This window comes from Babylonia areolata, chromosome 9 (assembly GCF_041734735.1).
Source record: "Babylonia areolata isolate BAREFJ2019XMU chromosome 9, ASM4173473v1, whole genome shotgun sequence".
Classification (NCBI taxonomy): Eukaryota; Metazoa; Mollusca; class Gastropoda; order Neogastropoda; family Buccinidae; genus Babylonia; species Babylonia areolata.
The window spans coordinates 11,978,398-12,004,980 of NC_134884.1; the positions used below are offsets into that span (position 1 = coordinate 11,978,398).

The 26,583-nt window shown below is 45.8% G+C and overlaps 1 protein-coding gene across 2 annotated transcripts in view; it reads left to right on the forward strand.

The window, feature by feature from the left end:
* Positions 1 to 26,583, forward strand: part of LOC143285717 (uncharacterized) — a 114,010-nt gene that overhangs the window by 78,222 nt on the left and 9,205 nt on the right. Inside the window, exons 7-9 of one of the 2 annotated variants that reach the window (XM_076593122.1) lie at positions 8,609 to 8,709; positions 12,190 to 12,257; positions 14,191 to 14,224. In XM_076593122.1, coding sequence (XP_076449237.1) covers positions 8,609 to 8,709; positions 12,190 to 12,257; positions 14,191 to 14,224 — 203 coding nt within the window. The remainder of the gene's footprint in view (positions 1 to 8,608; positions 8,710 to 12,189; positions 12,258 to 14,190; positions 14,225 to 26,583) is intronic. The other variant, XM_076593123.1, reaches the window with a different exon arrangement.

Below are 26,583 nucleotides of genomic sequence, written 5' to 3' on the forward strand. Positions count from 1 at the left end.
CTCAGTCACAAGGCTGACAACAGAGTTAGTTGAAGGGGTTATATCAAGGCTATATAACATTCTGAATTCAGTTGGTTTCAAACTATGTGTGCTTTCCTGGATTCGTTTACAAGTCATCAGATTTGTGCAAATTTCGAACAAAAATATGGATATTTTATCATCTCACTGTATGATAGAATAAGAAGGGAGGAGGTTTTATATTCTGTCCCCAACTAACTTGTTATGTTACTGATCAGTTTGGAAGTTTTCAGTTAATAAATTCAAACATTTGATTTTTGGCAATTTTATTTCTTACCCATACAAAGGGCCGTCTGTGGGGAAAGTCAAGGGAGCTAACTGGGAGTACCGAGTTAAAGAGGTCAGTGACCTAGTTGGCACAGTTCAGAATTTTGCCTGCAGATGACACTTGATCCTCTCCTTTGATCATTGTGAGTGTGTTTTGAGAAAACCATACTGGTCCAGTGATTCATGCAATGCATGAAATTGTTCCACCGTCTTCATCACTTTCTCCCTCCCGAAATAAGTGGATGGTTTGTCTTTGGGGATTAGTCCTTTATTCGTTTGTTTAGTTTGGAAAATATTCAGAGACTATGACAATAGTTGTTTTGATGATATTATGTTATGGATTGACTTGATATAGTGAGTGGGAAGAAAAGCAGTACAGCAAATTAATTCATAATTAATTTTGCTTAAAGTACACAGTTGCTCTTGAAAGTCCTTGAATTCTGAGTCCCCATTTTCAAGGGCCTTTACTCCTTTTGCAGTTTACCGAATGATTTTATGACCAGATCTTTTTGAAAACCTTTTAGAATGAACTCTCTCCAGGCGACGGAATGCGTGAGCATTCCTACATAAAAGGTATTCGGTTTCGGATGGCGGAATGGATTGCAATTTAAAAAAAAAAAAAAAAAAAAAAATCCATCACGTGCTGTATACGTGATTTTGTGATTCGCCAAGCAGAGTGCGTTGTTCTGGGTCACTCCAAAACCGAATGGTATGATTGGCCAGCCTGTCATGTGTGGCCTGTCTCGCACACATGCTGACAAGTCACTGATCGGTTGTCTGCTCGTGTGCCAGCCTGTTAGCAAAACGGGTTCTCAAAATGCTGTGGAGCGAACAAGGCAGTGACGGCAACGTTTTAGTGTTGCCGAAGTACTTGAAATGCTTCAAACTGAAGGATCAGACATTGAGGAGGTGGATGATGACGAAGAAGAAACTGAATTAAGTGCAGAAAGCGAGTGTGGTTATGGTGATTCAGGGTGAGAAATTGGCATTATTTTCTACATAATGGCAAAACTGTAAAAATAAGATGAGAAATTTGATTTTTTTAATATGTAATAGCCCAACACTTAATAAACCAGTTCTGAAAGTTTCATTTTCTTACTCTATATTTTGTATTTTTTGTAATTTATTTTCCAAACCCTTACAAATGGGCTGTCTGTGGGGGAAAAGCAAGGGAGAAAACTTGTCGCCCCGTGTGAGTTAAGCCACCAGCAAATTTATTTCTGACTGAAAATAAAGTTTAAGATAATTTGTGTAATAAAAGATAAAGAAAAGACAAATTGTTAAACTTTATCTAGCAAAATTGGTTTTAATGTGTGGTCTGCTAGTTCAGTATCATGTTTTGATGATATAATTGTGAAGCGTGCGCAGAGCAGCTTTTCTTTTGATTGGTTCTCATATTTCAGTTAAATGTCTTTTGACTATAATAATATTAGATGAGGGGAAAAAACACTGGGGAGGAAAAATGCACTCTGCATGTATGTGTGTGTGTGTGTGCCCATGTGTGTGTATGTGTGGTTTAAAATATTTCTCAAGAATTCCTTAATATTATTCCAAAAAAAGATGAATAGGAGACAAATTAGAAAAAGAAAAAAAAAAAGATGAGAAGATGAGTAAGAAGAAGAGCTACAATTATGTAAAACCAGCAAGTTGTTACTATTTCCTGGCATCTCTCTTCAGTCCAGACTTGTTTGGCAATCCTCATGCCTTTCCCAATGGTGTTGTTCACTTTCCTGTACTCTGCTGCTCCTTCGAGTTCCTTTTTCATTTTCTCTAGTTCATGACTCTTCCTCCCGAAACCTGGAGGGGGTCAGGCTGGTGTTCTCCTGACCCACTCCCGGGAGGGTCACTACCTTGTCGTGGTCGGGAGGCTCAGTGGCCAGTGATCGAGCGAGCTATGTCGGCGGGGGCATCAGTGCTTCTTGGGGTTTGGTGCTCTGATCCCAGGTCTTAACTGACAGCCTACATAGCCATCGTAGCTGTCAGGGCTGAATAAGTGGTGGTTTTGTACTGATGCCCCTGATAGGGCTTCCCATGCCGAACAGGTCGTGAGTGAGGCCCAAACTAAACGTGACCCACTGTCCCTTTCGCTGTTCTCTATTCTTCTTTTTACTGCCTCTTTTCTGTCCTCAACTCCCCATCAAGCCTTCTTTTCCAAATTCTTTTTTTCTCTGCGGCCTTCTTTAGGCCCGCCGTGTTTGCCGTGCGGCGCGACCTGTGATGGAGGGGAATGAGATCCTGGGGATTGAGAGAGCACGCTGCTCTCAACACATCCCTTTGGCTCGGACCTCTCCTAAGACAGGCGGCACACATTGGCCCGTGTGTGTCAATCGGCTACCCCTTCGTGGGGCTGGGTCAAGACTGGCAGTTTAGTGGCTGACGAAGGTAACCCCCGTAGTGCTCGGTTCTCTGTCCCCGGGAGCTGGGCATGATCGGGGGGAACACGTTGGAGCTGGACTGTTGGTCGTATATCCCTCCCGAAACCTGGAAGGGGACAAGCTGGTGTTCCCTTGACCCTGGCCCCTAAGTTGGACCCCATGGTGGGTGGGTAAGGGAGGGATGAATTCACATTTTTTCTCAACATGACTTCCAAAAAACTACACCCCCCTAACTCTGGCAAAAGACGAAGACAGGGAATGGACGACTCAGACTCCGATTCGGAGGTCGTTGAGAGCTCTGGATTTTGGCCATCGTGGCTGGTGATGGAGGGCGCTGATGACGACAAGCCGTTGTCGGCTCTCAGCCCCTTCGCTATCCAGAAGGGCTTTCAGTGTCTGGCAGGATCGCTGAAGTTCATCAAGAGGCTGAGGAGCGGAGCATTTTTAGTTCAGACGGAGTCCAAAAGGCAGACACAGCTCCTTCTGAAGGCGACCACTTTCGTGGATAGGGCGGTAAAGGTTTCCCCTCACAAAGGTCTCAACTGCTCAAAGGGGGTCATCAGATGCCCGGAGTTGAAAGGTGTGTCTGAGGCCGAGATCAAGAGCGAGCTGTCCTCTCAGGGAGTGACCGACGTGTACAGGGTGACAGTGAGGAAGGGGTCGGACAGAGTCCCGACCAACACTTTCTTCCTCACCTTCTGCTGCCCGGATGTCCCCAAGGACATTCAGGTCGGATACCTCATGGTCAGCGTAAGCTTGTTTGTGCCATCCCCCCTGAGATGCTTTAAATGTCAGAAATTCGGACACGTCAGGGACCGATGTAAGGAGGAAGAGGCGTGTGGCACCTGCTCGAAGGCGGCGCACCAGGGCGATTGCGTCAGTGCAGCCCGGTGTGCGAACTGCGGAGGTGGCCACCCGTCCTCATCGAAAGACTGCCCCGTCTGGAAAAAAGAGAAACAAATCCAGAAAGTCAAGACAGAAAAGAAAATTTCCTTCTTTGAGGCAAGGAAACAGGTGGAAGCCGCGTCGCCTAAGGTGTCGTATGCCTCTGTCGTCAGACCCAGGACGGTGGACGTCGCGGTCCAGACGACGTCCACAGGAACGCAGACGGACGACTTAACCGCCTCGTCGGAACCGTTGGCCTTGGGTGGAGGCGCCGTGTCCACCCCTTCCCATCCTGTGCGGCAGTCCTCAGGGGCCACTGGGCGGGAGAGAAAAGCCTCGGGCGGAGGCACGTTGTCCGCCTCCCGCCCCACCCCACCCCCCGGCACCCCTCGCCCCGCCTCTCGTCTGCCTGGCCCTCGGGCTGGCGGAGGTGGCCGGAAACCCCCCCTACCTCCAAAACTCAAGGAGGGGAGGGTTGCGGCCTCGGCGGGATCGGGAGGGGCCGAGGTGGTGGATATTCCGACTCGGTTGGAATCAGAAAAATTTACTTCGAAAAATAAATATTCCATCCTGGCGGACCTTGAGCCACCGCAAGCAGAGGAGCAGGGGGTAGCGATGGAATAGGCTGCTGCTTTATTTTATTTTATTTTTTTTAACCTTTTTTTAATGGCAGTGATCCACTGGAACATCCGGGGGTTCCACGCCAATTTTCAGGAACTCCAGCTGCTTTGTCGTGCTTTGAAACCTTCAGTGCTGGCGCTGCAGGAGACTCTGCAAAGAGATGGCAAGGCTTTATCTCTCTCTGGTTTTAACTCCGTTTTTAAACCCGCTCAACCGAAGCAAGAGGGATTGACGGGAGGTGTCGCTCTTTTTATTCGCAAGTCCCTTTTATACAGTACAGTTCTTTTAAGCACCCCTTTACAGGCAGTGGCAGTCAGAGTCACGCTTGAGAAAACCATCACTGTCTGCTCTCTCTACCTTCCCCCCTCCGTCCGCGTTCTGAGGCAGGACCTCATGAACCTGGTCGACCAGCTCCCACGTCCGTTTTTACTGTTGGGCGACTTCAATGGACACTCCCCGCTCTGGGGAAGTGAGATGACATCAGCCCGAGGTCTTCTCATAGAAAACCTTCTTTCTGACATGGACTTGTGCTGTCTTAACGACAAGTCTCCCACTTACCTGCATCTGGACTCATTCCTGGCCTGTCTGTGTACATAATTACATGCATGTATATGAATGTGTATTGTGTGTGCGTGTGTTTATGTAAGTTTGTGCCTGCCTATGTGTGCGTATGTGTTAGGGTAGCTGTTAGATACACATGTATGTTAAAATGTATGTATGCAGTGTGTGTGTGTGCGTGCGTGCGTGCGTGCGTGTGTGTGTGTGTGTGTGTGTGTGTGTGTGGTCACATTTTGGTGTGTGTATGTAACATAGATATAATGTTTTATGTTATCAAAAGCGTTTTTGTAAAGCACCTAGAGCAGATTTCTGGATAGTGTGCTATATAAGTATCCATTATTATTATTATTATTATCTGTCCTCTGGAAAGCTCTCGTGTTTAGATCTGTCGGTCTGCGATCCATCGTTGGTCCTGGACTACGAGTGGAAAGTTCACGACGATCTGCACGGGAGTGACCACTTTCCTGTCGTCCTCCGCCCCACAGAGGTGACTCTCTGCCTGACCGCCTGTATTACGACAAAGCAGACTGGAGTTTTTTTACCACCAAGATAAGAGCGGAGCTGCAGGAAGAAACAGTATTGAAAAGCAAGGACCCTGCTGACGCTCTGACTGGGATCGTTTTAGATTGCGCCAAAGCAGCAGTCCCATCGTCTACCTCCAAGCCTCAGGTCCCTAGAACGCCCTGGTTCAACGCGGAATGTCGGGAGGCCCGCAAGTCTCGGAAGAGAGCGCAGCGACGCGTCTTTCAGAGACCGGAGACCGATAGCGTTCGATCCCATCAACAGCTGAGGGCGAAAGCCAGGTATGTTTTTAAAAAGAGCCAGAGGAAGTCATGGAGAGATTTTTGCTCTTCCTTAACCTCCAACACACCCAAGAAGAAAGTGTGGAGGGTTTTAAAAAGAATTAAGGGCAAAAACGTATGCCCGACCTTTCACCATCTTAAACTCTCAGACGCTCTGGTCACAGAGAAGAAAGCAGTTGCCAATTTGCTTGCCTCCACAATAGAACAGAACTCGAGATCTGCTAACAAATCTGCTCGCTTTCTTAAAACCAAAAACCTGTTGGAAAAAACACCATGTAACTTCTTTTCCGACAACACAGAGAATTACAACCTCCCTTTCACAATGAACGAACTTAAATCTGCCCTTCAGACCTGTACGGATTCCTGTCCAGGAATGGACGAGGTCCATTATAAACTCCTAAAGCACCTTCCCCAAACCTGTCTGGACACCCTGCTTAAAGTTTATAACCACATCTGGGTCACAGGCTTTTTTCCACCCTCCTGGCGGAAAGCCCTCATAATCCCGCTGCCGAAACCGGGAAAAGACCCCTCGAACCCCTCCAACTACCGCCCAATTGCACTGACCAGTTGCGTCTGCAAACTGATGGAGAAGATGGTCAACGGTAGACTGATGTGGAAACTAGAGACCGACGGCCTTCTGGCGAAAGAACAGTGCGGTTTCCGCAAGCATCGCTCTACCGTTGACCATCTGGTCCGTCTGGAAACCACTGTCAGAAATGCCTTTGTAAACAAACAACATGTGGTGGCCATATTTTTTGACTTGGAGAAAGCTTACGATACCACGTGGAAATTTGGTATTCTTTCCGACTTGCACAAGCTTGGCTTCCGAGGACACCTGCCTCAGTTCATCCACAATTTTTTACAAGACAGACAATTCCAGGTGAGAGTCGGCACCACCCTGTCCGACATTCACGAGCAGGAGCTGGGTGTCCCGCAAGGGAGCATCCTGTCGCCGGCTCTTTTCAGCATCAAAGTTAATGACATCGTTCAATCCGTTCAGAGGGGATCGGACAGCTCGCTGTTCGTGGATGATTTTGCCTTATATGCAACCGGCAGCATGTACGCCAGCATCCAGCGACGGCTTCAGCTCTGCGTCAACAAAATCCAGTGTTGGGCAGAGGAGAATGGCTTCACGTTTTCGTCCTCCAAAACTGAATGCATCCATTTTCATAATTTTCGCCAGTTCTATCCGGACCCTGAAATCCGTCTGGGAACATCCACCATCCCGGCGGTCAAGGAAGCCAGATTTCTAGGGGTCGTCTTCGATCAGAAGCTGAACTTCCTCAGCCACATTAAACAGCTGAAAATATCTTGCCTAAAAGCCCTTAACATCATCCGAGTTGTGGCACACACGAACTGGGGTGCTGATAAGAGAACTCTCTTGCACCTCTACAGAGCCCTGGTCCGGTCCAAACTGGATTATGGAAGTGTGGTATACGGCTCGGCCAGACCGTCCTATCTGAAACTGTTGGACCCTGTACACCACCAAGGGCTCCGTCTCAGCTTAGGTGCTTTCCGCACCACCCCTGTGCACAGCCTGTACGCAGAGGCGGGGGAACCGCCTCTTTCCAACCGCAGACTGAAGCTGACCCTGAACTATTATCTGAAATTGTTCTCGGAACCTACAAACCCTGCTTACGACGCTGTATTCAACAACCCTTTCGATAAGAAATTTACAGACAACCCAAACTGCATACCTCCTCTCGGACTCCGCATTCAGCCGCACTTGGAAAATGCCGATCTGGATGTCGGTGGCATCTCGGATTTCTCTAAGTTCCCTGACAGCCCTCCGTGGACCTTTACAACACCTGAGGTCCGATTCGATCTGGCCTCGTACCGAAAAGACACCACCAGTTCTCTGGCCTACAGAACCTACTTTTCGGAACTGTGCCACAAATTCCCCACTTTTCAAAGCATCTTCACTGACGGTTCCAAGTCAGAGGACGGAGTCGCCGCATCTGCGTTCTGTCCCGCCTTTCCTGACCGGCCCTCAACGGAACATATCCTGTCTGACAGCTCGGTGATGTCCCTCCATGGGCGCTGATGGACTTCTTAAAAGAAGTGAACCTTTTTAACCAGATTTGAAGGTTTTAAACTATGGAAGTTTTCTTTTAACTTTGGAGTGAAAGTTTGAAGTGGTGACTCGTTTTAATTGGTTGTTGTTTTTTTATCCTTGTAGTAGTTATTGACGCGGCGATAGCCTTGAGATGGCCTTAGTGGTCGGCGAGGCTCTAAGCACCATAATTTCATTTCATTTCATTTCATTTCATGACTCTTGTCGCAGAGGTCTGGCATGTTGTAGGTGACCCATGACTTCTTGGGTCGTTTCTTGCTGAGGATGTCAGCAGCTGCTTCTGTCAATGCTGTGCTGAAGTTGGATGTCATGGTGTTCACGTCCACCTCTTCTGCACCAAGGATGAGTAGTGGTGGAAACTTTCCTCTTATGCTTGCTTTAAAGGCTTCTGCCACTTCAGGGCCTTTCAGCTTGTCAAACTTCAGTCTTGTGAATTTTGACTTTCTCATTGTCTTGAGACGTAGATGAAAGGACATCATAACCAGGTCATGGGTCACTGCCAGTGCCTGCTTCTGGAAAAGTTCTAGTCTGGGTGATGTTCACACTAGATCTAAAGTGTTTCTGGACTAGAATATAATCTTCTGGTTGTTTGAGGGTGAGAAATGGGCGAAGATGAAGTTTACAAGTATATCTCTCAGTATTTGTTCATGAAAATAAATGGACAGTTTTTCTTAAACACTTGTCTGTTCAGCATGTCCAGAACAAAACATAGGAAAAAAATGTCTAGAAATGAAATTTAAGTTGCTCAGTTTTATTCTGCTTTATACTCATCCTTTTTGTGAATTACTTTTTCAGTTAACTACTGTAGTAATAGTGCTCCTTGTGTTCCTGAAGATAGTGCTGTGCTCCTGATTTGAGTGATTTGGGTTGTTGAAAACAGAAAATTTGGCAAGCATTTCTGAGTATGTGTGCAAGTGGACCCTGTTACATAAACATTTTGTGATGGAATAATGTGGTGTCCACATGTCTTTTGATATTGAATTGACATCCGTCTGCTGTGTGTGCAGTATGCTGAAGGAGAGGAGGCAATGCACACATCTCACAGAGCAGTTGATTCAGCTATGTGTCACTCACAAAGATGGACTGCTTAACCACAAGATTTTATCAGGTATACCATGGATATGTTAATGGAGCATTGGTGGTTGCAAAGTTGGTCATGCTGTGCACTGCTTCAACAGAAAACTGAGTGATCATGATGATGAAGTTGTGTGGCCTTCATTGACCATATTAATATCTGATCTGTTTTAAATTGATGTTGAAGAATTAAAGTAATGTTTATTAGTCCTCTTGTTTAGGATATCCATTATTTGTCTGTAACCTTGATTTTTCATTGCAGTGTTATTTCAGAATATAACTAGTTAGTTTTAGATATTGCTGTACATGTAAAACTTTGCCATGTGAAAACATTACAAAATACGTGCTGATAATGCACATAATGCAGAAATACTGTTGATATGTATGATTGTATAATAATGGATACTTATATAGCACACTATCCAGAAATCTGCTCAAGGTGCTTTACAAAAACGCTTTTGATAACATAAAACATATCTATGTTACATACACACACCAAAATGTGACCACACACACACACACACACACACACACACACGCACGCACGCACGCACGCACGCACACACACACACACACACACTGCATACATACATATTAACATGCATGTGTATCTAACAGCTACCCTAACACATACGCACACACAGGCAGGCACAAACTTACATAAACACACGCACACACGATACACATTCATATACATGCATGTAGTTGTGGACCTGCCACAATTGAACTTATTGCTGAGGGAAAAGGTGAGTTTTGAGACGAGATTTAAAAGATGCGAGGGAATCAGAATGACGGAGGTTATCAGGGAGCTTGTTCCACGTCTTTGGCGATTGAAAAGAAAACGATCTGTGTCCATAGGTCTTACTTCTGACATGAGGTATCCTGAGAAGTCGAGTATCAGAAGAAGAACGGAGCTGGCGAGACGGGGTATAGATATGGATGAGTTCAGAAAGATACTTTGGGCCAGATCCGTTGACTGCGGAAAAGGTCAGAGTGGATAGCTTATAGTCTATTCGATCAGAAACAGGCAACCAGTGGAGAGACTGAAGGAGAGGAGAAACATGGTCAAATTTAGAAGCTCTGCAAATGAGTCTGGCAGCGTTATTCTGAATTCGTTGGAGTCTGTCTAACAGGTATTTGGGAAGGCCGGCCAAAAGAGAGTTGCAGTAATCCAATCTTGAGAGAACCAGAGAGCATACAAGTGTCTTGGTTGCATCGGTTGAGAGATAGTGGCGGATAGAGCTGATTCTACGCAGTTCCAAATAGGCAACTTTACAGATATTCGAAATGTTCTGTTGGAAGGAAAGAGACTGGTCCAGGATTACACCAAGACTGCGAACAGAGGGAGAAAGTGAAACAGGTGTGCTATTGATCAGAACAGAGTCAGGAAAGGAAGGATGTTGGCAAACTTCTTTGGACGAGGGAAGGAGGTGGTAGTGTAGCCAGGGGGAGCGAGATCTCGACACTTAGCTTCATCCCCAGTACTGCGAAGCCAAGTTTCTGTGATACACAGGATGTCGAGGCTGATTGAGAGCAGATGTTCGTTGATCGCTGAGCGTTTGAGGCGAGGACCAACTGACTGGGCGTTGAACAGACCTAGAGATATTTGAGTTGAGCGGTGGGAGGGAAAGCAGGACAGAGGTACACGAATATGGTTATTAAAGTTGATGCATTTAACAGGATGGTCAGTGGAAGTTACACGTCCAGTACCACACACAACAGCTATCTTCCTCTGCCTGCGACGTCCTGCACGATGAGTGCGAACACGGGGGAGGTGGCAACCTATACCCACACCTCTGATGGCGTCGATGACAGAAGGGTCAAGTGCTGCAGGAGGCATGGACAGGAGTTGGTCCCGTGTGTAAGACACACGGGGAGAATGAGCATTAAGCAAGGGCCTGTGGTAGAGGTCAGCTTCAGGAACACGCGGAGCGGGCTGCGCGTGCGAAAGGGGATGGTGAAGAAATGGCGTGCTCTGACAAGCAAGAATACTTGCCAGGTTACACAGAAAACATGTCCAAATAACTTGAAGTTCCGGTGGCAGAATCGCACAAAACAAGCACCAGTGTATACTCCACTCCATCATAAAATACATACACAACTTTTACGTCAACGCACAATCACATTCCAACACAACTGACAAAAGAAATGAGAGCTTGGACTATGCTGCCTGTCAGGCGTAGCGCTTGCCCAATTATCAATGTACCATAAAGTTCGGTCTATTGAGCGCACTGGTGACGGGCGCAATAGCCGAGTGGTTAAAGCGTTGGACTTTCAGTCTCAGGGTCCCGGGTTCGAATCACGGTGACGGCGCCTGGTGGGTAAAGGGTGGAGATTTTTACGATCTCCCAGGTCAACATATGTGCAGACCTGCTCGTGCCTGAACCCCCTTCGTGTGTAAACGCAAGCAGAAGATCAAATACGCACGTTAAAGATCCTGTAATCCATGTCAGCGTTCGGTGGGTTATGGAAACAAGAACATACCCAGCATGCACACTCCCGAAAGCGGAGTATGGCTGCCAACATGGTGGGGTAAAAACGGTCATACACGTAAAAGCCCACTCGTGTACATGCGAGTGAACGTGGGAGTTGCAGCCCACGAACGCAGAAGAAGAAGAAGAAGAGCGCACTGGTATATAAGCCGCCCCCACTAAATTTTGGAAAAAATTGAACTTCATACTTAAACCGCACTGGCTTATAAGCGGCACTTACTTCCGGTACCGGAACACATACTGATACTACAGAAAAGCTGTCAATACTGTAGGTTATGAAATAAACACAGGTGGGAACAACACAAAGAAAAGCAAGTGAAAATACTGCTAGTGCCACAAAAAAACCAACAATAACAAAAAACACAACGGAAATAAGATCCATAATTTAGGGATAGTCGCATTTATTCAACGTCATCCTGCTCACTGAATCCACCGAAATCTTCGTCTTCAGTGTCCGAGTTGAAGAGAATCAGTACAGCTTCCTCCGCCATCTTGTCACTGACTTCAGCCTCGCTTTCACTTCATGACCATGAATGTAAAGTGGAGGTCACTGCTGGTTCGCTGCTTGCACTGTCGTCTGCTAGGTCGGTCGTCTTTAATTTGAAGGCTGCATCATACGCATTTCGTCGCATTTTCGGCATGATGAGGGTGTATGCTTGAGCAGAGTAGAACTGAATGCTGATCTGAAGGCTTTAATGTGTGGGAATTTGATTTATAAAACGTGAACAGTTAGCACACTATCCTGAAGCTCATCCAAAAATTCATGGACAGAAATCATGATTTTGGTGAGTTGAAGAGCAGCTAAGAATAGATGAGAATGTGACACTCCTGGGATCGTTAAAATCCTCAAATAAGCCGCATCATTGTATAAGCCGCAGAGGTTGAAGCTGGGGTAAAAAGTCGTGGCTTATAGACTGAACTTTATGTGTGACAATGCATATTTTTAATGTCATGCACATGCCGGTGCTTGTGTGTGTTTGGTGTGGTGTGTGTATTCAAGTACATCTCTGTGTTATACCTAGATGTGTGCAGTCACCTGGTGCAAAATGGTTTTCCGGAGAAGAAGTCTGAGAATGTGGCTTTTCGGAAGGTTGGTTTTGTCATCTTCTGTCACCTGCCTGCCTGTTCTTGAATTCTTTGAAACTTTTTATGGACATATCTCTTGCCTTCAAAACAGTTTATTTAACCCCTTCACTGCCACAGCAAATAACCCTTTTTGGATTGTTGTGTTCCAGTCTAATTTTAGCTTTCTCAGGTAGGTTCACTAAAGTGTTCATTGCTCATTCATTTATTGAGGTATCTCTGAAATTTTTGGCATGTTTTTTCCACATACCCTTGGCTATGCGCTGACAGGATAATGTGATGTTTTTGATTTTTGTGGTATTTGATATTAAAAAACCCCCACAAAAAACCCTACACTTTCAGGACATACAACAACAAACACACTGCAAAAAATTGTTTTCTTGTACATTTACTAACTGAGAATGAAAATATGCCACTCAAGAGGTAGTGCCAGTGCACATACTTGGCATGGTAGTCCATGAAACAACCTTACTGGTATTCCTGCATGCCAGGGCAAAATGCTGCTTTCCTCAGTACATTCACTGAACTGGTCACTGCTCAGTCATTTATTGAGATATCTCAAAGATATTTGACATGTTTTACCTTACACCCATGGCTATAATGTGGCAATACAATTATTTGATATTGCCAGTATTTGGTAGAGTTAACATGGAAGTGGGACGGTACATGAAATGTTCGCAATTACACACTGTTCGCAATTTGGCATACTACCCTATTTTCTGCTCTTCATCAGAAATTAGTATCGTAGAACTGAAAGTTGCATGTTTGAAACGAGCAGTTCCATCTGAATCAGCCCATGTTCCCAGTATTTCATTTTTTTCAAACACAATATAGATCTAGATCAATTTTTGTGTGTGTCTGTGTGTGTATAAAAGTGAGAGAGAGAGAGAGAATAATTTATGTATATATGTGTGTGTAAGTGCACATGAGCGTGTGTGAGTGTGTGCATATGTGTGAGTGTATGTGTGTTTGCGTGAAAGAGAGAGGGAGAGAGTGTGTGCGCGCGAGTGTATTGTAGGGTGTCATTGTCGATCAGCATTTCATTTGTTTTTCAGTCACAATACAGATCTAGACTACAATATGGATAAAGTGTGTGTATGTGTGTGTGGGGTGTTACTCTCGACCACCATTTTATTGTTTTTTGATCACTCTATAGATGTAGATCAGTATGTGTGTGCTTGCGTGTGTATGTGTGAGTACACACATGCGCGAGTGTATGAATGTGGACTGGCATTTCAAATTTTTTCAGTTGCAACATTGATCAGGATGAAAGCATGTTTGTGTATGTATGTTTAAGTGTGTTCACTGAGTGTGCATGACAGAATGGGGAGGAGTTATAGCTACATCACATCTGCATCAAGGGAGCGGATGCCTGACCATACGTATACCCTCCCCGTCTCAGCCCCCCACCCACACCAACACACATCAGTTCCCACAATTCATACATGGTAGGATGTCTGTTATAGAAATATTCTTAAAACACAGTGATACTTGATTACTAAGGCAGTTAGATCAAAGTTTTGAAATGGTCCTTGTTCTGTATATTTGTCAGTTCGTTCTTTTGTTAACATGAGGCGGTCTGCTCCCACCCCCATCCCCCGGCCCCCTTCCCTGTTAATAAAGTCCTCAAGAATTGCAGGTCTTCAAACACAAAAAATGCATTCAAACATACTGTTCCAAACACCACAGAGACTTTTATGAAATTATTGGAGGCAGCATCAGTTACTGAGACTAACTCAGAAAGACAATGTTGTGTCTTAGGTGTGGGGAGGAGAGGAGCCCTGTGAATTACAGGATGTATGTGTGGGTGTATATGTATTTGGTTTGATGACAAATTTCAGATTTAGTTACTGTTAAATAATTGATGTTACTTTATAATGGTTCATTGGAGTTATGGTTTTGACTGTTGTAAAATGTGACATATATTTTTCTCTGCACAGGTGTGTATCAGTATTCTGGATGGAGTAACAAGAGGTAAGGTAAACACTTTCAGCCCTTTAATGTACATGTTAAAAACAGAATTATAGTATCAGTTTGATTTGGGGGCTATAAGTGTGGAATTTCCTTTTTTTTTCCCTTTTGCTGCCCCATATTGTGGCAGAATGGTTAAGACGCTCAGCTGCCAATACAGAGAGTCCGTGAGGGTGTGGGTTCGAATCCCGCTCTCGCCCTTTCTCCTAAGTTTGACTGGAAAATCAAACTGAGCGTCTAGTCTTTTGGATGAGACGATAAACTGAGGTCCCGTGTGCAGCACGCACTTGGCGCACTGAAAAAGAACCCATGGCAACGAGAGTGTTGTCCTCTGGCGAAATTACGTAAAATGAAATCCACTTTCATAGGTACACAAATATATGTAAGCATGCACTCAAGGCCTGACTAAGCGCGTTGGGTTATGCTGCTGGTCAGGCATCTGCTCAACAGATGTGGTGTAGCGTGTATGGATTTGTCCGAACGCAGTGACGCCTCCTTGAGAAAGTGAAACTGAAACTGAAACTGCCCCATTATCTGTGCCAGTTTAGTGACATTACCCGCATGCCACACACCCCACATCCCCCATACACAGCTACTTCCAGGTTCATCTGCTGCAGTATCAGGGCCTCAGTCCACAGGAAGTGATGGATATTTGGTTGCTGGGAGGCAATACATCAGATGAGAGCCTGCACTGTTGCTGAGTCATTTTGGTGGTGTTCGGTAGCGCTTGTTCTGATTCAACATATGCAGGACATTACCTTCTAAGCCTACTACTGATGAGTATGATTCATAGTTGAGGAGCCAGACCTTGGGAGTGAAGATTGCCACCACATGCCTACAACAATACCCCTGTGAACCTGCCATCACTGAAGACCATAGCAGGATACCACCACAAACACCACAGATTTGTTCTGGAAATGTTTGGTGGAATGGTGGTGTGTCCATCGAGATCGATGATGACCATCGTTGTCATTCAGCTGGGGGATGGGGGGAGGGTGGTGGTGGGGTGGGGGGGAGGATGCTCATGAATCTATCTGTGAATGCGCAGATGGCTGAATAGTCCAATCTGCGCACGAAATGTTCGCTGACAGTTGGGGCAGACAAAGACAGGCATACCATTGTCAGGGAGCTTGTTTGCCCGTGACGTTCTGGCCTGCCTCTTCTGAACAGCTGCAGCAGTCCTGTTGGCCTCACACAGCAGCGCGCCATTTGTCACGGTCCACTGCAGATTCCTCCCAGGAGTCAGGGTTGATATCAAACGCTTTCAGAGAGACTTTCAGAGTATCTCTGAAGCGCTTCTTCTGACCTCCGTGTGATCTCTTCCCTTGTTGCAGCTCGCCATAGAAGAGCCTTTTGGGCAGCCGATGGTCTGGCATGCGCGCCACGTGTCCAGCCCAGCGAAGCTGGGACTTCATCAGGATGGTGAAGATGCTGGGAAGGGTGGCTTTTGCGAGCACCTCTGTGTCTGGGGTCCTGTCTTGCCACTTGATGTTCAGTAGCTTCCTGAGGCATGTTGTGTGGAAGTGGTTCAGCTTCTTGGCATGTCATTGGTACACTGTCCAAGTTTCGCAGGCGTACAGTAGTGTGGGGAGAACTACTGCTCTGTAGACCTTTAGCTTGGTCTCAAGACTAATGCCTCTTCTGTTCCAGACATTTGCATTCAGTCTACCAAAAGTTGCGCTTGCTCTTGCAATCCTGACGTTCACTTCATCGTCGATTGTCACATTTCGTGACAGTGTGCTGCCAAGGTATGTGAACCGCTCCACCGCACTGAGTCTCTGACCGTTGACTGTGATGTTGGGCTCAACGTAGGGTTTCCCTGGGGCTGGCTGATGGAGAACTTCAGTTTTCCTCGTGCTGATGGTAAGGCCGAAGTTCCTGCTGGCAGTGGCAAACTTGTCGACGCTGAGTTGCATGTCAGCTTCAGATCCAGCGTTGAGGGCACAATCATCAGCAAACAAAAAGTCTCTGATGATGTCTGTCATGACCTTCGTTTTTGCTTGAAGCCTTCTGAGGTTAAACAGCATGCCATCTGTTCGGTACTTTAGGCCGATTCCAACATCGCCATCTCTGAAGGCATCAGTAAGCACTGCAGAGAACATGAGGCTGAACAGCGTTGGAGCCAGGACGTAGCCTTGCTTGACACCATTTGTGACAGCAAAAGGAGCAGATGTTTCGCCATTGTCCTGGACTCGAGCCTGCATGCCTTCATGTAATTGGCTGACCAAGGAAATAAATTTCCGAGGGCATCCGTACTTGGCCATGATCTTCCACAGTCCCTCTCTACTCACGGTGTCGAAGGCCTTAGTGAGGTCGACATAGGTGGAGAACAGATCAACATTTTGCTCCTGACATTTCTCTTGCAGCTGCCTTGCAGCAAACACCATGTCGGTGGTTCCGCGCTCTTTCCAGAATCCACATTGGCTCTCAGGCAAATGACCTTGGTCAAGGTGTGCTGTGAGGCGGTTTAGTAGGATCCTGGCAAGTATCTTGCCTGCGATAGAGAGCAAGGAAATGCCCCGATGGTTATCACAGGCTTGCCGGTTCCCCTTTCGCTTGTACAAGTGAATGATAGATGCATCTTTGAAATCCTGGGGGATCGTCTCTTCTTTCCACATGAGTGAGTACAGCTGATGAAGCTTCTCAGTCAGCACAGTGCCTCCATCCTTGTAGACCTCTGCTGGTATGGAGTCTGAGCCAGGTGCTTTGCCACTGGATAGCAGACGGATTGCTTTCTGGGTCTCAAGAGGTGTTGGTGGATCGTCCAGTGCTTCGTTGATGGGGACTTGTGGGAGACGGTCTATGGCTTCATCATTTATGAAGGAAGGGCGATTTAAGACACTGTTGAAGTGCTCAGCCCAACGTTCGAGAATTTTCTCCTTCTCGGTGATCAAGGTATTTCCATCTGCACTGAGGAGGGGGGATGATCCTGAGGATGTGGGGCCGTAGACTTCTTTTAAGGCATCATAGAACCTCTTCATATCGTGCCTGTCAGCATATCCGTGGATCTCATCAGCTTTGTCACTCAGCCACTTATCCTGCATCTGGCGTAACTTTTGCTGAACAGTCCTGCGGATGGCATCGTACGCATCCTTTTTTGATGTGAACTTTGGGTTGCTCAGGTAGGCTTGATGCAGACGGCGTTTCTCATCCAGAAGCTGCTTGATTTCATCACAGTTTTCATCAAACCAGTCTTTGTGCTTTCTGGTCATGGGTCCCAGGGTCTCTGAAGCTGTACTATTGATCAGCTCACGCAGGGTCCTCCAGTCAGACTCCACATTCTGGTTGTCCAGAGAGGCGGATTCCAGACAATCTTCCAGCAGCTCCACAAAGGACTGTTTGATGGTGATGTTTTTTTAGCTTAGCGATGTTAAGCCGTTTTGGAGCCTTCTGGCTTTGGGGGCGTCTCTTGGGCTGGATTCGAATATTCAGCTTCGAGACTACAAGGCGATGGTCTGTCCAACACTCGGCGCCGCACATGGTCTTTGTTACACGTACATCTTGCCTATCCCTTTTCCTGACGATGACATAATCGATGAGATGCCAATGCTTTGAGCGAGGGTGCATCCATGACGTCCTGTTACGGGTAGGGAGGCAGAAAACTGTGTTGGTTATCAGCAGTTCGTGCTTTGCACAGGTCTGAAGCAAAAGCAATCCATTTGGGTTGCAGTGGCCCACACCGTGCTTTCCAATCACTCCATCCCAGGAGATGTAGTCAGAGCCAACTCTAGCATTGAAGTCCCCAAGAATGATGAGCTTATCTGCTTTAGGGATAGCAGCAATGACAGAGTGAAGGTCCTCGTAGAACTTCGCCTTCACTTCATCCGGGTTGGTCATGGTTGGGGCGTAGGCACTGACAATGGTGAGGTGCTTCTGGCCAGATGCCAGTGGGAGTTTCATGGTCATAAGCCTATCGTTGACTCCCTTTGGGATTCCAGCTAGCTTGCTGACAAGTGCTGTTTTTACTGCAAAACCAACGCCAGCCTCACGTCGCTCTTCGCTTCCTCGTCCACTCCAGAAGAAGGTGTAACCAGATCCCTGTTCACAGAGCTCGCCTTCGCCTGCAAGCCGAGTCTCACTCAAGGCTGCGATGTCAATGTTGTGTCTGGCGAGTTCGGATGCAACTAGTGCCGTTCTCCTTTGGGGTCTGTCCGCGTTATCTCTGTCCAGGAGAGTCCTTATGTTCCAAGCACCAATGGTGAGAGGAACGATCCTTGTTTTTTTCTTTTCTTTCTTGTTTCGACCGCTGATGTAGGGTCCCTGCCAGCCGCGGTATGCTGGCCAGGGTGATATGGAGCAGGCAATTTTTAGGGCACCTTTTCTAGCCCCTTCCTCATGCCAGGGAGGTGAGCAGTGCATTCCTAAAGAGGGCTGCTCAGACACTCAGACGGCTGCCGAGCTCCATTGCTGTTCCTGTCGACGAAGAACGACCCTATGGCCTGAGCCGCCTGGGTGCAGGTCTGCGGCTGCGACTGCCAGTGTACCCACACCTGTCGTTTCGTCGCTCGCCTGTCGCCACAGGACTTGGGGGTGATGAAATGATGAAGGATGAAAGGTCATTTTGGATGACTGATGACTTGCGCGATGAGTTTGTTTAAAGTGAAGAGGAGTTGCGCAACGTCGACCTCACTCTCTTGTCCGGATCCACCAATTTCCAGTGGCAAGACTAAGTCAAGACGACTGGAGGATGAGCACGGATGCAGTGGATGACCAAGATATCCTTTCGGTGTTTCATCTTGCTCTCTGCACTCCACAGTGCGTTGCTGTAACCGCCTTCCTCTCTGTTGAACCGATAGGTTTCTTCCGCAGATTCTGCCGGATCCAGACTTCGCATGCATGGGTACACACACCCCTGGGCCAACTGCGTGTGGCATGCACACAGCACGGTGGAGCTAGATGGCCGTCGGTGGCTCCCCAACGCCCTTTTATGGATCTCCATAAGGGTGTCTAGCCACCCGCCTCACCAGTCCCGGAAGGGAGCGGTGGGAGTGCCGGTTTAGTCGCCGGCAACCCGACCCTGAACAGGTTGTACTGGATTACAGGTTACCAGTAGCAGATCTAATGACCTGACCTGGCCTGGTGGAATAATTCATATGTGGAGGCTGTAAATGGAAAGAAATTAGCATACCTGAAATAGTTAAGTCTTAGAAAAGTACCTGATAAAATGCAAAAGGAGCAGCTCATAAAGAAATGTGCTTTACAAAAATCGAGGCAAATAGAGTCATAGAGTCATAGCACAAGAAAAAAAGATGGTACTGGTCACAGTTCTGTTTGAACGAAGTGTCTGACCATAAGGATATGAAGAAAGTGTGGGCCAAGATGAAAGAAATGAAATCAGGCATTGAACTGCAAGACTACCCTATTAAAACAAAGAATAAAATGTTTCTGTCCCTTCTAGGGAAGGCTGAGGAATTTGTTTGTATGTATTCTAAAACAGGTAGTGTGGACAGTTTGTCAAATGAAAAAAAGACATAAAGACAGGAAGGTAAATTAAGCAACAAATATAGAGATCCCACTCCACAAAATGATAGTACTACCAACTTGGCAATAACTTAACAAGAGGGAAAGAATACTATTCATTTGTCAAGCAACAAAAATTTGTCAGTTGGTAAGGATGGGATGTTTTACATTATGTTAAACCATTTACCAGAAAACTGAATGATGATGTTATATACACTATTTCAAAAGTGCTGGGAATGTGGACAAATTCCTGAGATACCGAAAACTTTCATTTCCATTATAACTGTATTAAAAACATGTAAACCTTGAACAGAAGTTTTGAGCTATAGACCAATTTCAGTTACTTCCCACATTGGGAAAGTCATGGAGAAAATTGTACATATTAGAATGCGATATTACTTTGACTAAAATAACATAATTCCGTCAGCTCAAACTTGATTTCAGAAAGGAAGATCAACAACTGATCATCTGACCCATCTCACTTCACAAATCCAAGTGAAAAAGTATCCTTGTGTCCTTCTTCGATCTTACTAAAGCTTATTACTGACTGTGGTATAGCAGACTGTTATCTGAAACAAATTGGTCTGTCTTGTCATGTTTATTTCTATGTTCATCATCTCATCTCATCTATCCCATGACCCGTGGGTGGGTCGTTGGGGCACCATGGATGACTGCCTGGTCAGCTCGCGCCACCTGCCTCGGTCCTCAGCGGCCCTTTGAGTTGTGGCAAATGGCAGGCCCGTCCACTCTTTGATGTTGTCCTCCCACCGCTTTCTCTGTCTGCCTCTCTTCCTCCTTCCTTGTACGGTACCCTGCAGGATGATCTTGGCTAGGCCGTCTGATCGTGTGACGTGTCCATACCAGCGGAGCTTGCGTTCCTTCACTGTGGTTAGCAGGTCTTTGAATGGGCCAATGGCGTTTTGAACTCTTCTTTTCACTTCCTCATTTGTGATGTGGTCTTTGTATGTAATGTTCAGGATCTTGCGGAAGCATCTCATTTCCAGGGCCTGGATTCTTCTCTGGAGTTCTGCAGTGAGGGTCCAGGATTCGCAAGCGTATTTTATTCTATGTTAAATCCTTTTTAAATGGAAGATATATAGTGACGAAAGTGGGCGTAATTTTATGAATCTCAAGGCCTATAAATAAGGGAATCCTGCTGGGTTGCATTATTTCTCGACTGTTGTTCAACATTATGCTTTATTTTTCATCATCTATCAAGCTGGCAAAATATATTGATTACATCGCTATATGGATTCGGACATCCTTACGGAAAAAGACAGGCCTAAATTACATCAGTTATGTACAGAAACTTTTTCAGGGTGAACTTGATAGATTGAATAACTAAAAGCACTCGAACGGTTTTGAGTTTTCTGCAGAAAAAACACACTTGATCCTCTTTGATAATTGTTTTAATCTCAGCAAAATACCACAATTTTTTTTTAGGGGAGGACATGAAATAGTTTTAAAGTCAGAAGTAAAATTTCTTGGGATCACATACTTCAAAACTAGACTGGAAGAAACACATTGATTCATTTGTGACTAAAGCAGTTAAAAGTTTAAAGTTCATAAAAAAAAATTGTAAGTCACTCTCATTTGGAACAGGACTCCAAAATTCTGTCACATTTAGCGACCTCTCTTGTAAGGTCAAGATTAAACTATGGTCAAGAAATCTTCCTTTCTGCTCAGGCAATGTTTCTAAAGAAGCTCAGAATCATTGACAGTAAATCTTTGAAACTGGCTTGACGGGTGCCTGTGTATGCTTTGACCTCCGAAGCCTGTAAGCTTGTAGGTATTTTACCACTTGATGAAATCAGACAATTAAATTCTAAGTGCTAAAAACATAGTGAGATGTACAGCTGTGGAGGATTTTGAGGAATTAAATGTTAGGTCTGATATTCATTTTCCAAAATATGCACAAAATAATTCAAATCTAAAACCATTCACACATGCGTCAGATATTTAAAATTCCTCAGACATTAATTTACATGATATGGTGCTACCAGTTCCTCGCCAGGAGATAACAAAAGAAAACATCAACATATGTGCTTCTGACACAACAAAAAGAGAATGTCCACATAAAATAGGAGCATTTGTCAGAATTGAGTTAGAGAAACGTTTTGATAATATAATCTTTTAAAAGTTTGCACATATTGGATGGTTCTGGATGATAGCAGGTCATTGTGCTTCTGTGCATCCTAGCCGAAAAATAGAAAAATCTTATTATTTTGGTAAGTGGCATTCAATTTTTACAGCTGAGTTGGTGGCCATCCATATGGCCTTAACCCTTTCGCTGCCAGGAAAATAAGATTTAAGTGAAATCTATTTGCCAGGGTTTTTTTCACAAAAAACGGGTACAGATTTTCAAAAAATTCTGTGCTCTTTGTTACTGGAGAAAGACCCATAAAAGTACATATTTTCTGAAAGGTAAATGAATAAAGAACAAAAAACACATGATTTTTTCCCCATTTTGTATATTTTTAGTGAGGTGCTGTTGTTTTGAAATCAGTGTTTTGTTTTTTTGTCACATTTTCAACTTGTTCATTACTAACATTAGTCAAGTAACTTGCACTAAAATATATTTTCTGGATAAATGGATATCTGCATACACAAAATCATACTAAAACAACCACAATAAAAAAAAAAATTAAAAAGAGATACATATACAATGCATTGTGACTTCTCCAAGTGATAATGTGGATGAGAGGCCACACCCCCTCAGTCTCCATCCCCATCCTCTTCACCCCTCTCACATGGTCACTTTATCTAGTTCTCATCAGACCGTGCTGGCTGAGTGCCAAGAAAATTGCTCACACTGTCCTGTTCAGTCACTTTCTGTCGTCTGCTAAGGTTTGCACAGCCGGCATCACTCACTGATAGTCGTATCTTGGCCACTCTTTTGATTGCTCACTTTATTTTCTATCAAATTGTCTTATAAATGTTCATCACTGTCTTCTTTGAGTTTACACTTCAATTCTTTCTGAGCATCGGCAAAAAAAAGCAATCTTGGTTGATTTAGTTTGCTATGATTGCATGTCTTGAGCACAGCGTCAGTCTGACATTTTGTTGAGCGAGCGAGGAGAGGAGCCAGGCAAACACTTGGACAGTAACCCAACCAAAACGTTTAAATAAAGGACTGCCTCATAACGTAGATGGGGTTTCTAGCTATGAATAGAATCCAGAAAGATTCCCCAAGCTAAAGCTACCAGCATTTTTGTCAACGAACTGAATGCAAAGCAGGGAAAAGTCAGAATATTTCGATGACGAGTTATCTCGTCATTGTGGCAGCGAAGCATACATGTTTGCCATGACGAGTTATCTCGTCATATAGGCAGCCTAGGGGTTAAATTGTCTTGTTCAAATACCATTGATGATAAGTAATATCTTTTTTTGTGTGTGATTCTAGATCAGTTGTGAAATGTTTGCTCCTTTTTGAGAATAATCAGAGAGATTTATTGTTTGAAATGAGGTATTTATTACACTCCCAATTTATGAAAGGTGCAGTTGTTGATTTTTTATTTGATATCATTCCATACTGGATTCCTTTATAACAACCAGTCAGACAAAGGAGCAAAAAGGGGAGCAAAAAATCATACAGGTAGTATCAAAGTGTATTGCTCATTGTCATACAAGGAAATAAGTAATGTACTAGAAAGAGACTTTTATAAGTGCCTTCATTCAACTCTAAAACCTTGTCAGTGGCCTCTCACAGACTTTGGTCCAATTCACAGACCAGTTCTAAGTTTAATTTTCAGACTATTATCTAATTTGTTGTGGACTAAATATTGCTCTTAAGTCAAGTGCATGTGCTTCAGAAAATGTGACAGCTAAGCATATAATTTTTGCCTATGATTTGATGAAGCCTTATCTGCATGAAAATGTGTCTTCACAAGTGACTCAGACCATTGATGGTTTTGACTTTTTGCATTCATTATATTTTTTATTTGCGCACACATACACACACACACACACACACACACACACTCACCCAGTAGTGTATATATCTAGTGGTTTGTCCGTCAGGATCGACGAGGACCATCTAGTCATCCTAGGGGTGGGTGGGTTGCGCTCTGTGGGTGCGCAGATGACTGGTCAGGCCAATCCGCGCCCAGAAGGTTCTGACGCAGTGTGGACAGGGGATGGTGGCGGCTGTTGGGGACTTGCTGGCACTGCTTTTCCTGGCCTGTCTGTGTTGCTCTGCTGCAGCGATTCTGTTGGCCTCACAGGATTTGGCGCCTTTGTGGACAGCTGAACGCCACTTTGGTCTGTCCATTGCATTCAGCTCCCATGTGTCGTGGCTGATGTTGAAGGCCTTCAGAGAAGCTTTCAGAGTGTCTTTGAAGCGCTTCTTTTGGCCTCCATGGGAGCGCTTGCCATGTTGGAGTTCGCCGTACAGCAGTTTCTTGGGGAGCTGGTGGTCTGGCATGCGAACTACATGGCCTGCCCAGCGCAGGTGGGCCTGCATCAAGATGGTGTAGATGCTGGGCAAGTTTGCACGAGTGAGCACCTCTGTGTCAGGGATCTTCTCTTGCCACTTTATGCCGAGAAGTTTTCTGAGGCTGGTGGTTTGGAAGTGGTTCAGCTTTTTGGCATGGCGTTTGTAGACCGTCCATGATTCACATCCATAGAGCAGTGTGGTGAGAACTATGGCCTTGTATACTTTGAGCTTCGTCTCCAGGGTGATGCCTCTCCTGTTCCAAACGTTCTTATGGAGTCTGCGGAAGGCAGCGCTGGCTTTGGCGAGTCTGGCATTCACCTCATCGTCGATGACAACAGTGCGAGAGAGTGTACTGCCCAGGTATGTGAACTTGTCCACCGCGTTCAGTCGTTGCCCGTTGATGAAGATGTTTGGTTCAACGTAAGGCTTTCCTGGAGCTGGCTGGTGCATCACCTCAGTCTTCTTTGTGCTGATTGTGAGGCCAAAGTTGTCACAGGCAGCAGAGAACTTGTCGACACTGTGTTGCATGTCAGCTTCGGAGGCAGCGTTGAGAGCGCAATCATCAGCAAACAGGAAGTCGTTGACGGTGTCTGTCCTCACCTTGGTTTTTGCTTGAAGCCTCCTGAGGTTAAAGAGTGAGCCATCTGTGCGGTACCTGATGCCAATGCCTACGTCAGCGTCTCTGAAGGCATCTGTCAGCATGGCTGAAAAATGAGACTGAACAGGGTGGGGGCAAGAACACACCCTTGCTTGACTCCGTTGGTGACAGGGAATGGTTCTGAAGTCTCTCCGTTGTCTTGGACTCGGGCCAGCATCCCATCGTGTAGTTGCCGTATGATGGTGATGAACTTTCTGGGACACCCGTACTTCACCATGATTCTCCAAAGGCCATCTCTGCTAACAGTATCGAAGGCCTTGGTCAGATTGACATACGTGGAGTAAAGGTCGGCGTTCTGTTCCTGACACTTCTCATGGAGCTGCCTGGCAGCAAACACCATGTCAATAGTCCCGGAAGCCACACTGGCTCTCTGGTAGGAGACCTTGCTCAAGGTGCGCTATGAGACGGTTGAGTAGCACTCTGGCCAGAGTCTTGCCTGCGACGGACAGCAGGGATATTCCACGATGGTTGTCACAGGCCTGACGATTTCCTTTGCGCTTGTACAGGTGTACGAGGTGTGTCAGAAAAGTTCCAGGACTGATGTCACAAAAGATTTATTTCAAACCCAAACTAAACACTAAGAGTTTTCTCCTTCAAAGTAATCCCCCTGGAGTCTAATGCACTTTTCCATCCTTTTCTGCCACGCTTGCATGCACACCTGGAAGGATTCTTCCGGGATCTTCCGCAGTTCCGTCGTCACGGCCTTTTTGATGTCGTCCACGTCTTCAAAACGGGTCCCCTTGATAACCCCCTTGAGCTTGGGGAATAGGAAAAAATCACACGGAGCCAGGTCGGGGAAGTAGGGAGGTTGCTCCAGCACGGCGATGTTCTTCTCGGCCAGGAACTGTCGGATGCTCAGGGCATTGTGAGCAGGCGCGTTGTCATGGTGAAGCAGCCACGAGTTGTCCTGCCACAAATCTCGCCTCTTCTCACGCACTGAACGAAGCAGACGCTGCAGTATCTCTTTGTAGACATGTTGGTTGATCGTCTGGCCCTGTGGCAAGAACTCGTAGTGGACGATCCCCCTCACATTGAAGAATGTGATCAACATGACCTTGACTTTGGACTTCGACTGTTGTGCTTTCTTCAGCCTTGGCGACGACGGATTCTTTCACTGAAGGCTCTGGCGTTTGGTTTCCAGGTCGTACTCGAAGATCCATGACTCATCACCGGTGATGACTGTCCCTAGCAAGTCTGGTTCGGTTTCAAGACGCTCGAGGATGTCCTGGCACACTTGCATGCGTCGACCCTTCTGGTCATCGTTCAGCAGTTTTGGCACCATCTTCGCGCAGACTTTCCACATGTCCAAATCTTCTTCCAGACGCTGTCCCGATTCATGCCCAGCTCATTTGCCATCAGTCGAACAGTCAACCGACGATCGCTATGCACCATCTGCCTGATGCGCTCAACGTTGACCTCAGTCCTGGTTGTTGAGGGCCTTCCGCTCCTGGGGTCATCTTCTTTAAACCTCTTGCACCACTCAAAAACACGTGAGTGTGACATCGTCTTATCTCCATACACTTGCTGCAGCAATCCCAGTGCTTCTGACGGAGTTTTCCCAAACCGTACCAGAAACTTCAAGTTTGTTCGTTGCTCTGTGCTCATTGCTTGACGACCTCAAACAGAGGACATGCATATAAAATTATGAAGAAAAAAGTTTGATTGCTGCAGAGAGCTAAGATTACAGTTACATACTCCAGGGGGATTACTTTGAAGGAGAAAACTCTCAGTGTGAAGTTTGGGTTTGAAATAAATCTTTTGTGACATCAGTCCTGGAACTTTTCTATCACACCTCGTATGATGGATGCG